The sequence below is a fragment of the Syzygium oleosum genome, unplaced genomic scaffold, assembly GCF_021117445.2.
Source record: "Syzygium oleosum isolate NSW1041296 unplaced genomic scaffold, Sole_v2.1 Sole_v2.25, whole genome shotgun sequence".
NCBI classification, from domain to species: domain Eukaryota; kingdom Viridiplantae; phylum Streptophyta; class Magnoliopsida; order Myrtales; family Myrtaceae; genus Syzygium; species Syzygium oleosum.
In genome coordinates, this window is record NW_026607509.1 from 4049169 (window position 1) to 4063450 (window position 14282).

The 14282-nt window shown below is 41.9% G+C and overlaps 2 protein-coding genes across 5 annotated transcripts; one reads left to right on the forward strand and one right to left on the reverse strand.

Annotated features, from left to right (window-relative positions):
• The first annotated feature begins 4270 nt into the window (after nt 1–4270).
• Nucleotides 4271–8613, forward strand: LOC115671525 (uncharacterized protein At3g49055). Of its 2 annotated transcripts, none has more exons than XM_030593131.2 (5): nt 4271–5347; nt 6209–6285; nt 6954–7065; nt 7166–7282; nt 8027–8613. In XM_030593131.2, exons 1-5 carry the CDS (start codon nt 4370–4372, stop codon nt 8348–8350), a joined length of 1608 nt encoding a protein of 535 aa, XP_030448991.2. In that variant the 5' UTR covers nt 4271–4369; the 3' UTR covers nt 8351–8613. The 2 variants fall into 2 exon arrangements, with proteins under 2 accessions (XP_030448991.2, XP_030448990.2); XM_030593130.2 differs by having other exon boundaries at nt 4273–5347; nt 8012–8613.
• Nucleotides 8614–10415: 1802 nt separating this feature from the next.
• On the reverse strand, nt 10416–14154 carry LOC115671669 (probable prolyl 4-hydroxylase 12). Of its 3 annotated transcripts, none has more exons than XM_030593288.2 (7): nt 13902–14154; nt 12937–13053; nt 12599–12656; nt 12432–12530; nt 11482–11539; nt 11214–11386; nt 10416–11126 (listed from the first exon to the last, which is right to left on the reverse strand). In XM_030593288.2, the coding sequence occupies exons 1-7, from the start codon at nt 13967–13969 to the stop codon at nt 10773–10775; spliced, it is 927 nt and encodes a 308-aa protein (XP_030449148.2). In that variant the 5' UTR covers nt 13970–14154; the 3' UTR covers nt 10416–10772. The 3 variants fall into 3 exon arrangements, with proteins under 3 accessions (XP_030449148.2, XP_056159024.1, XP_030449147.2); XM_056303049.1 differs by having other exon boundaries at nt 12599–12641; nt 12937–13056; XM_030593287.2 differs by having other exon boundaries at nt 12937–13056; nt 13902–14153.
• Nucleotides 14155–14282: the final 128 nt, after the last annotated feature.

Consider the following 14282-nt stretch of genomic DNA (forward strand, 5'->3'; position numbering starts at 1 on the left):
CTGTGTGGTGCGCAGAATGATGTTGGCCCTAAAACATGAAGATGATTCGCAGCGCCATCAGTTATTCCGAACCAGGTGCACCATTTTGGGAAAGATCTTTGCTGTGGTTATTGATAGTGGAAGCATGGAGAATATCATTGGGAAGAAGGCAGTGAAGAAGTTGGGAATACCCGTGGAGAAGCATCCTAATCCCTATACGTTAGGATGGATTAAATCTAGAGTGGAAAACATTCAGGTGACTGAACGATGCAAAATTTCATTCTCCATTGGAAAATATCATGATGAGCTATATTGTGATGTAGTAGACATGGATGTATGTCACGTGTTATTTGGGAGGCCATGGCAATTTGATGTAAATGCTCAGCATTCGGAAATAAGCAATCAGTATAACCTTGTGAAGGATGAAGTGAAGTATACGTTACTGCCACTGAAGAACAAAGGAAAACAAGCTGCTAAAAATAATTTCCTTACCCTTACGAGGAAATTTGAAGCTGAGGTTAAGGAGACCCGACAGATTCACGTGCTGGTCGTGAAACAAGCAATTGAGACTAAGGCTGAATTACAAGTGGAGGAGCAGCCTGAAGCAGTCAGGCCTTTATTGAAGGAATTTAGCGAACTGATACCTGAAGAGATTCCAGATGGGTTGCCGCCTATGCGCGATATTCAGCACCATATAGACTTAATTCCTATTGCTAGTCTACCTAATTTACCGCACTACAGGATGAGTCCTAAAGAGAGCGAGATTCTAAAAGAGAAGGTGGAGGAGTTGTTGCAAAAGGGGCACATTCAGAATAGCATGAGCCCGTGTGCTGTTCCGGCCTTGTTGACTCCTAAGAAAGATGGGAGTTGGCGGATGTGTGTAGTTAGCAGGGCTATTAATAAAATAACCGTGGGTTACAAGTTTCCAATTCCGAGATTGGATGACATGCTGGATAGGTTGCACGGTGCTAAGTGGTTTTCGAAACTGGATTTGAAGAATGGATACCATCATATTCGGATTCGGCCCGGAGATGAGTGGAAGACAGCTTTCAAAACAAAGGAGGGGTTGTATGAATGGTTGGTGATGCCTTTCGGACTTTCCAATGCTCCAAGCACTTTAATGAGGCTTATGAATCAGGTTCTGAAATCTTTTCTTGGCAAATTTATTGTAGTTTATTTTGATGATATCTTGATTTATAGTAAGACTGAGGAGGATCATATGATGCACTTAAGGGAGGTATTGACAGTTTTGCAGATTAATAAGCTGTATATTAATCTTACGTAGTGCAGTTTTTTAACTAATAAACTGTTATTCCTGAGGTTTATTATTACTGCTTAAGAAATAGAGGTAGATGAGAGGAAGGTAAGAGCAATCAAAGAGTGGTCGACTCCTAAGATAGTTTCTGACGTTAGGAGTTTTCATGGGTTGGCTACTTTTTATTGGCGATTTATTAAGAATTTCAATACTATCGCAGCCCCGATTACTGAATGTATGAAGAAAGGCAAATTTCTATGGGGAAAGGAAGCAGAGAATAGTTTGGCTATTCTGAAGGAAAAGTTATGTACCGCACATGTTCTTACTTTACCTGATTTTGATAAACTTTTTAAAGTGGACCGTGATGCTAGTGGAGTTGGTATAGGAGCTGTTTTATCTCAAAAGCGCAGATCAATTTGCTATTTCAGTGAGAAGCTTAGCGAGGCGAGACAGAAGTGGAGCACTTATGACAAAGAATTTTATTCTGTCGTAAGAGTTTTGAAGACCTGGGAGCATTATCTGATTGGGAAAGAATTCGTCCTTTATTCTGATCATGAAGCTTTGAAGTATTTAAATAGTCAGAAGAGGATTAGCAAAGATATGCATGCGCGATGATATCAATTTTTGCAAAAATTTCCTTTCAAATTACAGCACAAGTCAGGTGTGCATAATGTCGTAGCAGATGCATTGAGTAGGAGAGCTAGCTTGTTGATTACATTAAGCCAAGACATCTTGGGGTTCGAGCAGCTGAAAGATTGTTATGCAGATGATGATGACTTTGGGCAAATTTGGAAGTCATGTGCTGCTGGCCAACCTGTGCAAGAATTTTATGTGCAGAATGGCTATTTGATACGTAGCAACCAGCTTTGCCGTCCTCGAACATCATTACGAGAGAAGGTAATTCGTGATTTACATGATGGTGGATTAGCTGCACACTTGGGTCGTGATAAAACTATTGCTGCAGTCCAGGAGCGATTTTACTGGCCCCAGTTGCGTAGAGATGTCAGCAGGTACGTACAAAAGTGTTATGTTTGCCAGACTGCTAAGGGGAAATCTAATAATACAGGTTTATATATGCCATTACTTGTTCCTGACAATATATGGGAAGATCTGTCCATGGATTTTGTGCTTGGTTTACCACGGACACAAAGAGGCATGGATTCTGTTTTCGTTGTGGTTGACAGATTTTCCAAGATGGCGCACTTCATTCCTTGTAGGAAAACTTCTGATGCAGTAAGTGTGGCTAGATTACTCTTTAAGGAAGTGGTTCGTTTGCATGGTGTGCCCAAGTCTATTACCTCAGATAGGGATAGTAAATTTCTAGGGCATTTTTGGCGGACTTTATGGAAACTGTTTGATTCATCTTTGAATTTCAGTAGCACTGTTCACCCGCAGACTGATGGGCAAACAGAGGTGGTTAATAGAACTCTGGGAAATTTGATTCGAAGCATTTGTGGAGATAAGCCGAAGCAATGGGATGTTGCTTTATCACAAGCAAAGTTTGCTTATAATAATGCAGTTCATAGTTCTATTGGCAGGTCACATTTTTCTGTTGTTTATACAAAGGCACCTCGGCATACTCTGGATTTGGTACAGTTGCCTAAGCAGGTGAATAAAAGTGTAACAGCGGATCATATGGCTAAACAGATTGTGGAGGTGCATCATGAAGTCAAACAGAAGCTGGAGGAAGCTAATCAGAAGTATAAAGCTGCAGCAGATAAGCACAGGCGGAAGCAGGTGTTTGCGGTAGGTGATCAGGTCATGGTTTTTCTTCGTAAAGAGCGATTACCAGTTGGATCTTATAGCAAATTGCAGCAAAGGAAGTATGGACCTTACACTGTCAGCAAGAAGATCAACGATAATGCTTATGTTATAGACCATCCACATAGTATGGGCATATCTAACACTTTCAATATTGCCGATGAATCACCGTTTCATGAGTCCACAGAGCCGTTATATCCAGATCCTGATTTTAACTCGAGAACGAGTTCTTTTCAAGTGGAGGAGAATGATGCAGAATCTATTAGTGAAGCGTTTCTGGACCGGTTGGACAGGCAGAAGTCCAAACGGAAGGTGAAATGGTGATGCGACTAGAATCGGCGGACCCGGTTGACGACATCGGATTGGGCTCAAATTCGGGCGTTTTAAGCGAAACAGCGTTCTGAACAAAACTCACCGCCTTTGGCTATGACTATGATGGATTTTAGCGATTCGGGGTCGTTTACATGGGTTTTTCATTTTTTTAATAATTTTTTATGGGTTTTAATTTTAAGGGCAGTTTTGTAATTTTGATGTTTTATGTTTTCTAATCCTAGTAGGGTTTGGTTTAGGGATATATAAGCTTGTTTTAGGGTTCTTTTTCAAAAACAGAACATTATCATCAATATTGAATTTCGAGATTTTTCTCTCTAAGCAAGGTTTTGCTTGAATTATTCGCTGAACGCTGCGTCACGGGTCGGTGGTTCGATCCGGTTCCCGGTCCTAAGACCAACCGGTCCAGTCCATGATTCCTAATTTTGGGAACAAGTCATTCTTGTCCGGTTCCCGGTTCCACCTCAAAACTAAACCGGATCGAGAAGCAATCACCCCCCTAACTTATATTATTTTTTTCTTGCTTAAAAAGTCATGCAATTATTTTAATCGCATGCTTGCTTTTCTTACCATCACGAAAAGATAGTTATCAAAATGTAAAGTTTCTTAATTAGAAAAATAAATTTTTTTGTTTCTATCAGTAATTAGTGATGTCACAACATTTTTAGTAATTTTTCACTATTGAAAGTTTCTTTAAACTATCTCAAATAAATACCAAATTGGACATTGAATAAGTGTTTAAGTGCTATTTTTTTGGACATCCCCCCCCCCCCCTCTCTCTCTTTTAATTTAATAAACTCTGGGCCTAATCCATTCTCGCCGTATCCCCGTTCCGAACATTTTCTTCGGCTTTCTCCGCAACCAAACAGACCAAAATCGAAGAAGAACCCCGCCAAATCCCGACCTACCCGTACTTTCCTCTTCCCCTCCATTGCTTTGACTGTTAGTTTCGCGGAATCCCCTTCCCACATTTTCTTGCTCCTTTTCTCGAAAAGCTTTCCTTGTGCCTATGAAACTCCCTCGTCACTCAACACTCTATGGACCATGGAAACCGCCACGGAACCACCGCCCGATCCCCACACCGACGGCCCTGATCCTCCGACTCCCGCTCTCGCCGCCGCCGCCGACGACGACTCCGACCATGGCCTCCTCCTCTCCTCCGAGCTCGAGTCCGCCCGCGAATCGCTCCAGCACCTCCAATCGAAGTCGGCGGCCATGGAGGAGGACTTGGCTCTCGTCCGGCGGCAGCGAGACGAAGCGATCGGCCGAACCGCGAGCTTGAGAGAGGCCGTGGATGGCTTGTCGAGCGAGAGAGACTCGCTCCGCGGGAGGATTAAGGAGCTGGAGGATTCGGCCGCGGAGAGGGAAGAGGAGTCCGTGGCGAGGTTTGAAGAGGAGTTGAGGGAGAGAGAAGGGCTTAGGATCGAGATTGAAGTGTACAGGGAGAAGTTTCACGGATTGGAGGCGGAGAGGGAGAAGCAAAAGGAGTTTCTGCTGAGAATCGCGGATTCGGTAAAGGCGGTGAAGGAGAGCTTGGCAAGGATAATAGAGAGTCTGGATGATGAGGAGGTCGTCGAGAGAGACGAAGATGAAAGCCCAGATACGGGAGAAGAACTAGACCGAGAATCGAGATCGGTGTCGGAAGAAATATCCGAAATTACAAGGCTTGTTGATGTGGCAAGATCAAAAGTCAATGATTATAAGGAAACGAAGAAAAAGGAGAGAAAGCAATTGGAGAACAGCGTGGTGAGTTTGACGGAGGAAAACCGCGATATCAGTAGCCTGTTGAGGGTTGCTCTCGTCGAGAAGGAGGCTGTGGAGAGGAGTCTGAATAAGTTGAGAGGGGGTAATGAGCAGAAGAGGGTGGCACTGTTGCAATTTGCCGAACGTGGGTTACGGGGTGTTGGGTTCGGGTTTATGATGGGAAGTGGGAATCCCGAGCAACCAATGGAGAGCTCGGGCGCATCTAGTACCGGGAGTAAGTCAGATGGTAGCGACTGCGAGGAGGAAGTTGTTAGTCTGGTATGTTTAGTTCTTTGTCTTGTTCAATCCATTTTGAACATGTACTAGTTCAATGTTATTTGAAATGCATTTAGAGTCCCCTTCTTTGTTGTGCCAACTAATGCTACACTTTCGTCAACTGTGTGGTATTTTAGGTAAAATCTTGTCAATCCTAATTCAGTGGTGCACAGCATAAATCATTTGGTATTACTTTAAATACAACAAATTCTATTATTGAGAGGGCAAGCGTGAGGTCGGTGAAGATGATAACTCACAATTCCACATTGAAACTTCCTGATTCTGTTATGTGATTATTTCTAGTAAAAATCCATTTTGATAGTGTATATGAGGACCTGTCTCCAGAAACACATAAATGATAGCATGCTTTACTGAAGAGAAACTCAAGAAAGATTCTTCTAGGAGGTGCAGCGCCAATCTTTTCCGATGTCACGAGTCCTGACATACTGCAACCTTCTGCCATAACAAAGTTATAAGCTAGAAAGGTAGAAAAGGATGATCTCCATTTAAGTTTCACACGGTAGAGGCATTGCTTCGTGTGCGCAAGGTGCACTTGTATGCGTCTCTATCTGCCTATTCATCTGTGTTTTTCGCATGTGTGGCTGCTTTTGGCCGACATTATGATCCTTCTAAAAATTGGCATAAAAATCATTATTCATTAGTGTCCTTTCATATGTTTTTTTGTTTTTTGTTTTTGTCAATAATTACTTTGCTAATTTCAATTTGCTGAATTACTGGCATCTGTGTTGACATTTAAGAAAAACTAGACTGGCAAGAGAATATTGCGAATGGTTGGTCTGTAAAGAATACCAATAGTGAGTCTCTATGAGAATACCCTTGTCTGATTTTGTTTCTTATGACCAGGCTTCAACTGTAGAGAGAATAATGAAGAATTTGAGGCAAGAAATCACTCAGTTGAGGAAATCTTTAGAGGAATCAAGGTACAACAGGATGGACGGCACATTCCATATTTGCTTTCTCCATTCCTTTCCTTGTTATGTGCTCTCTCTTCCAGGTGGAATAGGAACTCTCGAGGACTATTCTTTATTTTTTAACTTGTTAAAAGATTCCAGCCGTGCTAAGGGTGTTTGCCTTTGTTGAGTAAAGTCACTTCCTAAAGTATAGGAAAGATATAACGCAAAAGATCAATGTGAGCATTGTGTAAGAAATGTAAAAATTCACAAACCGTTTTCTTATCTCAAACCTTTTTCTGGGCTTCACGAATCCATTCATCCTCTGGAGAACTATGATGTGTCTCCAAGCTTTAAGTTTTGAGCACATTTGAAATCTGTAACAAGTGAGGACCTATGCTTTACTTGTAATAATAGCTTGGATAAGTGATCGTTTGCAAATCCTCTTGTACTCTTGCATGCGAAAGTGCTCACATGCAAGTCTCTTATCCTGTGGATGGTGATCAAATTTCCTGTATTGAGTTCCCTTTTTCATCCGGTTTCATAGATGTTTTCACACAGCATTGCAAGGAGACCAGCTTTTGAAAGGAAGCACTAATTTACTATGATGCTCAGAACAGCTAGCCCATATGTTGAAATAGCCCCTTCCTATGATTAAATGCGTGACTTTTTAGTGATTGCTGTTGTTCCGCTATCAGGTCAGATACCGAGCGTCTACAGAGCCTTACAAACAAACAAGCTCAGGAAATTGCCGAAAACACACTGTACATAAAAGAATTGGAAGAAAGAGAGAGGCTATTAGCTCAAAATGTAATGATGTGGCTCATTCAAGTGATTATTCGGGGACTCTGTAAGCATCTGCAACATGATAATTTTTTGCTGACTCAATTTTCTTCTTCATTGTGGAAAGGTTGAGGAGTTATTGAACGAAATTAAAGAAACTGAAGTAGAGGTTGCCAGATGGAGAGAAGCTTGTGAGTTGGAAGTGGTAGCAGGGAAGAATGAAATTGAAGAACGTGATAAAGTGGTAATAGCTCTCTCTCAGAAGTGAATTTTTCTTGATTAAACTTGTAGTTTCTGCTTAAATTTCCTCTGAAGCTGTTCTATTTTTCTTCTTTCCTTTAATTATTAAAGGCTTTTATTCGAAAATTTTGCATTGATCAAGATAGACTAGGAAGAATATTGCTGTCTTCTTATTCATCGCCCCATGGAAGAAATTAACTTAACATTGGAATATCATATTTGCCGGATTTTGTTTGGATTGATCTCAAATGATTTTAGCTTGTGTGTAAGGCACTGAACTTTTATAAAATAAATGCAGTGGCTGATCAATTATGCATTACGTCTGTTTATTCAGATAAGAAAAGTTATCAAGTTTGTCCACCAGGGAAAAAAACGATGGCATAATAACTTCTTTAAGTGATCGTGAATTGTGATCAGTAATGTTATCCATCTCTCTTGTTTACTAAGTTTTTTCAGTTATAAGTTGTTATGTATTAGCATAATTCTTGCATTATGCCAAATCATAGACCGTCATAACCAAATTGCATTCTAGACTTCCTGCATCCCTGATGCAAAGCCATGTTCTTTCACAGTCTCAGTGCTTTTGTTCAAGAATTGTCTTCCATCATTTTTCAGTTGTAGAGAGATTTAGATCCACAGTGGTCAAGATAATACTGGTTTTTCATATGGAGTCGATGTTGGTAATTGGTTATAGTATTCACCAGTCCATGTTGGTCAAAATAACACTGGTTAGGTCATCATTCTGAAGCAAGAATTGGAGAAGACCAAGGCAGCTTTGGACATATCAAATGGGAAGCTAAAACTGAAAGAAGACCTTGCAGCCGCTGCAATGGCTGCGCAGGAGGCGGCAGAAAGGTCGCTTCAGCTGGCTGATAGCAGGGCGGCAGGGCTCCGGGAGCGGATAGAAGCGCTGACGAGACAGCTAGAAGAGGTGGATGGCAAGGAAAAGAAGGGCCGGCAAAGGGTTAGACGTATATGTTGGCCGTGGCGAATCTTTAAGATGAACCCTGCCGTCCCTAACGTAAGGAGGATGCTCCCGGAAATGCAAGCCTTGCTTCATTCTGGCGCTTAATCAGTAGCTGTTTCCCATTGATCCGGATCACAGTCTCTACCAGGGAACTACACCTACCATGAAGAGTTCCCCGGGCGCCTAAACCCCGGCTTCTTCTCTTTCACCAGCGAAGCGATAGCTACACGAGTTTGCTATTCATTGGTTTATTTTCCTTACATTTCTCCCCTGTACCTAGAATTTTTTTATAGCACTACCACTAACCAACAGTACGGATAGCACACGACACTGTTTTTATGGGATTCATGAAGAAAGCTTTCGTGGTACATTTTCTCTCTAGAATTCCTGCCCCAACTTTCCACTCGAAACGTTTCTTGGTTTCTTTATGTTCAAAGCTCAAAATTTGTCGATGACAGTTTTTCCCTGAGAATATCATACTTCTTTTGTTGATATATCTTACAAAACAGAGTTGGAAATGGAGCTCTTGCTACGGAGTCCTAGAGCATTTAGATGGGGGTCAAAATGTTGGTCGAACTGTGTACATCACATTCCGGTGTCAAAAAGAGTTACACCCATCACATCTTAATCCCAATACCCGTTTGTTAATGTTCGAAGCAAGAAAATATTTACGGTTGGTTTATTTGATTGACAACGTCTTTTTTACCTAAACAAACTGAAAAAAAAAATCTACTATGAAAACAATTTTCTTTTGACAATAGGACACAAATAGTCCCTAAACTTTGGCCCAGTGTACAATGTAGTCCCTAAATTTTTAATTTGTTATCCTTGGACTTTTGATACGTGTTCAACTTAGTACTTGAATTATATAAAAATGTTTAATATTGTCCCTGAACTTGAAGTAATGGAAGGACAATATTGAACATTTTTATTTAGTTTAGGAACTAAATAGAACATGTACGAAAAGTCGATGGACGACATTAAACAAATAGAAAGTTCATGGACCACATTACACATTGGGCTATAATTCGGAGACCACATTAAATAAATTAAAAATTCATGGATCACATTGCATATTGAACCAAAGTTTATGAACCATTTAATTCATTTTCTCTTCTTCTTTTGGACCAAGAGATGTACTCCCTCGGGTCGCACGTTCGGATCGAAAGAGAATTGCATTATGATTTCGGAGGATGAATTTTAAACCCAACACGGGGGAATGCGACTCCGGCGAGAATGAACGGACCGCTCAAAAAACGCAGCGTTTCGAGTCTTGGCGCATCGCCCCGTGAAATTTAGATGATTTCTAGGCTCTCGCCCCCCTTCGTCGCTCACGCTCAGCGGCAGCCCAAACCAAGGAAGTTTTGGTGTTTTTTTTCGAGCTTCGAGAAAGGATGAAGGGGGACGAGAAGGCGGCGGAGAACAATGGCGCGAAGAAGGTGATGTCGCCATGCGACGTGGAGGCTCTGAAGAAGTGCTTGGAAGAGAACAGGGGCGATTACCTGAAGTGCCAATCGCAGATCGAAGCTTTCAAATCCGCTTGTTCCCTGAAGAAGCCGAGCTCGGTCCCCTCCGTCGAATCTGCTCCGTAACTCGACCACGCGGGGGGGTCGGCGATCGAGCGCGCGGCGCTTCTCGGTTATGAATCGATCCGCGCGTTTCGAATCTCTCAAAATCGCGATTTTGCTGCTTGACGGCCAGTTAGCTTGCGCGCCCGTGAGAGATTAAAAGTCGGTAACTTGCAGATTGAAAGATGCTGTCCCGACCTAAAAATCGTTCACGATCCCAAAATCGATTAGGCGATCGTTTTGTTTCTCAATTGATTATGAAATAAAAGCTGCTCAAGATTTGCTTCACTATGGTCGCGTCTGATGGCTTAAGGCGTAACGCTTTGCTTTTGACCTTTTGGGTCGTTTTGATGTTTAGGATATGATGTTAAATCTGGGAAAAAAGGGACAGAATTTGCTCTGGTTGTCAGCTGTAAACCGTCAAAGGCGGTGATCATCCAAGTTACGGCGAGAGTACACACGGAAAAGAGTCGACTTTTGATGAAGCTGCCAAACGTTTTTACCTAGTCAACGTCGTGTTCTTGAGGCACCTAAAAACCTCTGTTTTCAAACCCACCATGTGATCTTAGTATTAGTTTGATCAAGAATCTAATGCGCAGGGATTTTCGGATGAGCAGATTATTTAGCTGTTTGTTATTCTTATATCGAGCGGATCATGAATACAAAAGAAGAATTACAATGATGGGATTAAACCCCATTAAGACCAAATCCTTGTATAGAGTCTGTAACGTGATTAGCTTTGTCTCGTATTGGCAACTGATTGCTATTCTAAAAGATCCTGACATGAAGCTTTCCCGCCGACGTAGACATGAGAACCTGAAACTCTCTTCAGCATCGGATGGAGTCCATGAGAAACTGAGACTATTCCCGACCATTTACATTTGCCAGTTCGCTTTTGCATGATAGACAAGTGAGAGTCAGAACCTCAGCTTTCGGTGCGAAGCCGGGTAAGGGTGCCATCAGCATGCATTGCAACTCTTCCTACATGTCCCGTAGTAATCTGGCGAGCCGACCATGTATACAGGATTCTTTTGGCATTCTCCGGCGGCAGCCCATCTCGGACAATTCTCATCCTCATCAGTGCAGCCGTCGCTGTCAGAGTCCAAGGATATCTTTTCACTGTCTAGGGCTCGTATGTGAAAGAGCTTCATTGCACACCACATTTCACCTTCAAGGACGGGGCACCTTGCGTGGGTGCTTCTCGTGTCAGGAGATGCATCGAGATGGAGAGAGAAAAACAAGATGGCATCCCCTTTCATTGGTCTCAAGATGTCATCACTCTTGCTACAATCAGACCAGCTCTTGCCGTTCAACTGAGAGACTCGAAGTAAGGGAAAAAAGTGAGTTTGCACTACAATTGCAGAAGTACTAGGGATAGATTGAGGCTAAGCTCTTCTCACCTCTGACTCAGGGAAAAGTATCTCCCCACCCTGAGTGACATTTGAAAGATACAAAATAACCGTTGCCATCAAATTCTTGGCCTGTGTTGGCACGGAAGCATTACCGTAATAATCATACTTTAGTTTACCTTCTTCCAACCCGAAATGCATTATCTGTATGCGCCTGCCCATCTCTGTAACATCGTGATAGTCAAATTATCTTAGTATAGATGGTGTACACAAGGCAGCCCTTCAAGGACTTAAGACAGGGACTACATGAAGCAAGTACCTTTCGGGAGAAAACTCCAAGCTGAAATCCTTTCCTCGATCCTTGTCACTATGTCATCCTAAGAGGAGCAAAGGTACACTGTTGGTTAATTTAACTCAAATCTGGAACAGCTTTCCAAAAGTTTTCACTACCCTTATTCTGCTAAGAAAGAAACTCCCCCTTTGGAGTTTAGAGGAGCCAATCAACCAGAAAAACATTATGATACTGAGGATCTAGGATTTTTCTTAACTGCCCCATAATAAATTGCTTTAACAAAGCAACACTCTGACCAAAAAAAAAACGAAGCAACACTATTTTCAATTAAGTGAATTCCTAAGAAACGTGGAAGATTATGAAACTTCTATGCACTACAAATATTTTCAAACCTGATCAATTCAATGAACCATTCAAGCAAGAAATGTTGAACTGACACTGCTATGAAGCTTTACATATGGATAAATAATAAGGAATCCATTAGGGCATCTATCTGATACTTCTGAAGGAAAAAAAGGAGATACCTTTAAAAGAATGATACACCTCACATACCATTAAATGCTATAAAGTCAACAATCTACATGTGGATAAGAGCACAATTACAGCAACTGATATTGGTATTAATTGTCACATGCAAAAGTTAAGGACTTTAGAGTTCTAGTGTCATCAACTTCTCAGGTGCAACAAATGGTAAATTATAAAATAAATAACAAGGTTTTTAAACTATCGTGCACAATAGGTGATCTTGACGAGAGGAATGTCAATACAGCAAGTTGCAGCTAAAGAAGTCAAGAAGACTGCAATTGAAGCATAGCCAGTGTAACATGACATGACGAGTGTCCATAAACCTTAATTATCCAGACCTCTGCTATAAAAGTCAAAAACTCACTGCAGAATTTAAAAGCTACAGCAGCGAATCGAAAACTTTAACTGCAGAATTTATTTGAAATGAAGATGCATAAAAGTCAAAAACTCACTGTCAGATCTAATGGAATTTTAGAGCTCAACAAACGCCTTTGAGTAGCAACTTTCTCCAAATCACCATCCCTCCTCATGTTCTCATTTGTACCATGGACCTACCAACAGAAGTTTTTACATGTGTGCATATTGATCAACAGTAACAACGGGGAAGGAAGAGATATACCAACGACTTAAGGTGATCACACTCTTCATCTGTCATAAAACCCCTATACAAAAAGACCCTGTCAAGGGAAGGAAACTTTAGCCCCTTAGAGTAATTCAATATACCGTTTAAATCAAGAAAAGTTTGCACCGTGAATCATTTACGCTCGCATGAGAATTGATCCGTATAAGAAACATTAATATATCCTGTAACCATACAGATTAAAAAAATGCTACACATGTTCGTCCTTCTTGCGCAAGGAGAAAGATATGGAATGAACAACGATTCCAAAAACAGTACATTGATGAAATAAGGCGCTATCCATCTAACAAGAGTGAGACTTCATGGAAATACCTGACCTTGGTCGCCACGAGAGCTGGACAACTCGTGAGGGGTTAATTCTGTTGGAAATCAATGAGTTCCCCGTTGCAATGACCATGTTCCTGTCAACTTCCTTATCCCTGAGCTCCTTGCGGCTGCTGAAACGTGAGGATAAGCCAAGAAATGTCATATCAAAACACCAATTTCTTTGAATTATATGGCACTAAATAATCGTGGATACAAAGGTCCAGGGTCCAGAATTGGACAAAGAGAAAGGAAGAAAAGTTTAATCCAATAGCGGAGGCATCATGAACAGCAAAAACCTGAAACTTGATCAGCCAACGGCTACATTCAAAGTTCATCCATAAGAGGAATGAATCAAGACAAAGAAGTGTCACATTCTTTCCTGGAGCAATAAGCAAATTCTAAGCAATACCAGGATATTGGCAAATATCCCCTATACCCAACTCATCGCTTGTGTCCTGGACTTAATTAGTAATAGCAACAGAGATTTCAAAACAAATTTCGCGAGGGAATCACCTCTGCTGGAAAATAAATCGAACCAATCCAAGCAAAATATCGTCTGGAGGATTTTCAAATGACTTCAAATTGATAATTTTTTCCAGTTGAAAGAGAATCTGGAGCAACCAAACGAATGAAGACAAGATCCTTCATTGATATTGTGCTCACCGCTCAGCAAATTCGCAACACAGCGAGATTTTAAGCAATATCATACCGTCATCAACAAACATCCCTAAACAACTCGAGCAACGTCCGCGACACAACATTACGCGCGAAAACCAGAACGCTCCGCCGGCGAAAGGCGATCCGATTCAAACCTCTAGAAACCAAACTACGAGTACCGAGGCGCCGAAGCTGACGGCGACACGGATCGTCGGAAAATGTCCGAATCAAGGAGAACAGCACGCGCGTGTCTGCACCGGATCAAAACTCGCAACGAAAGGAAATGATAATGCGAGAAACGACGGAGGTTGCTTCTCACCTCTCCGCGGAGCAGCTGGACAGGGGAAGCACGAAGGCCACGAGTAGAATCGACGGGAGAGCGGCCATCGGCGGGCGATCGATCGAGCGGGAGAGAGAGAGAGACTGAGAAGCCGAAGAAGGCAAAAGCCGAGAGAGAATCGGAGACGGAAATGCTTGACGCCCTCTTTCGCTCCGATCGCGGTCGCGCTGAAGGAGATGGCGAATGTCTTCCTCCTGTTCTTGGTGCCTTTCGTCGTTAGTTTGATGATGATGATGATATTCTGTGGGCTCGTATCGTGCTTAGTAAAGATGAATTTCTTTGAATTATTTTATGAGTAATTTACATGGACGGGTAATAAATCTCCCGTTAATTTCCTCGACTTGATTAGCAAGCGCCCCC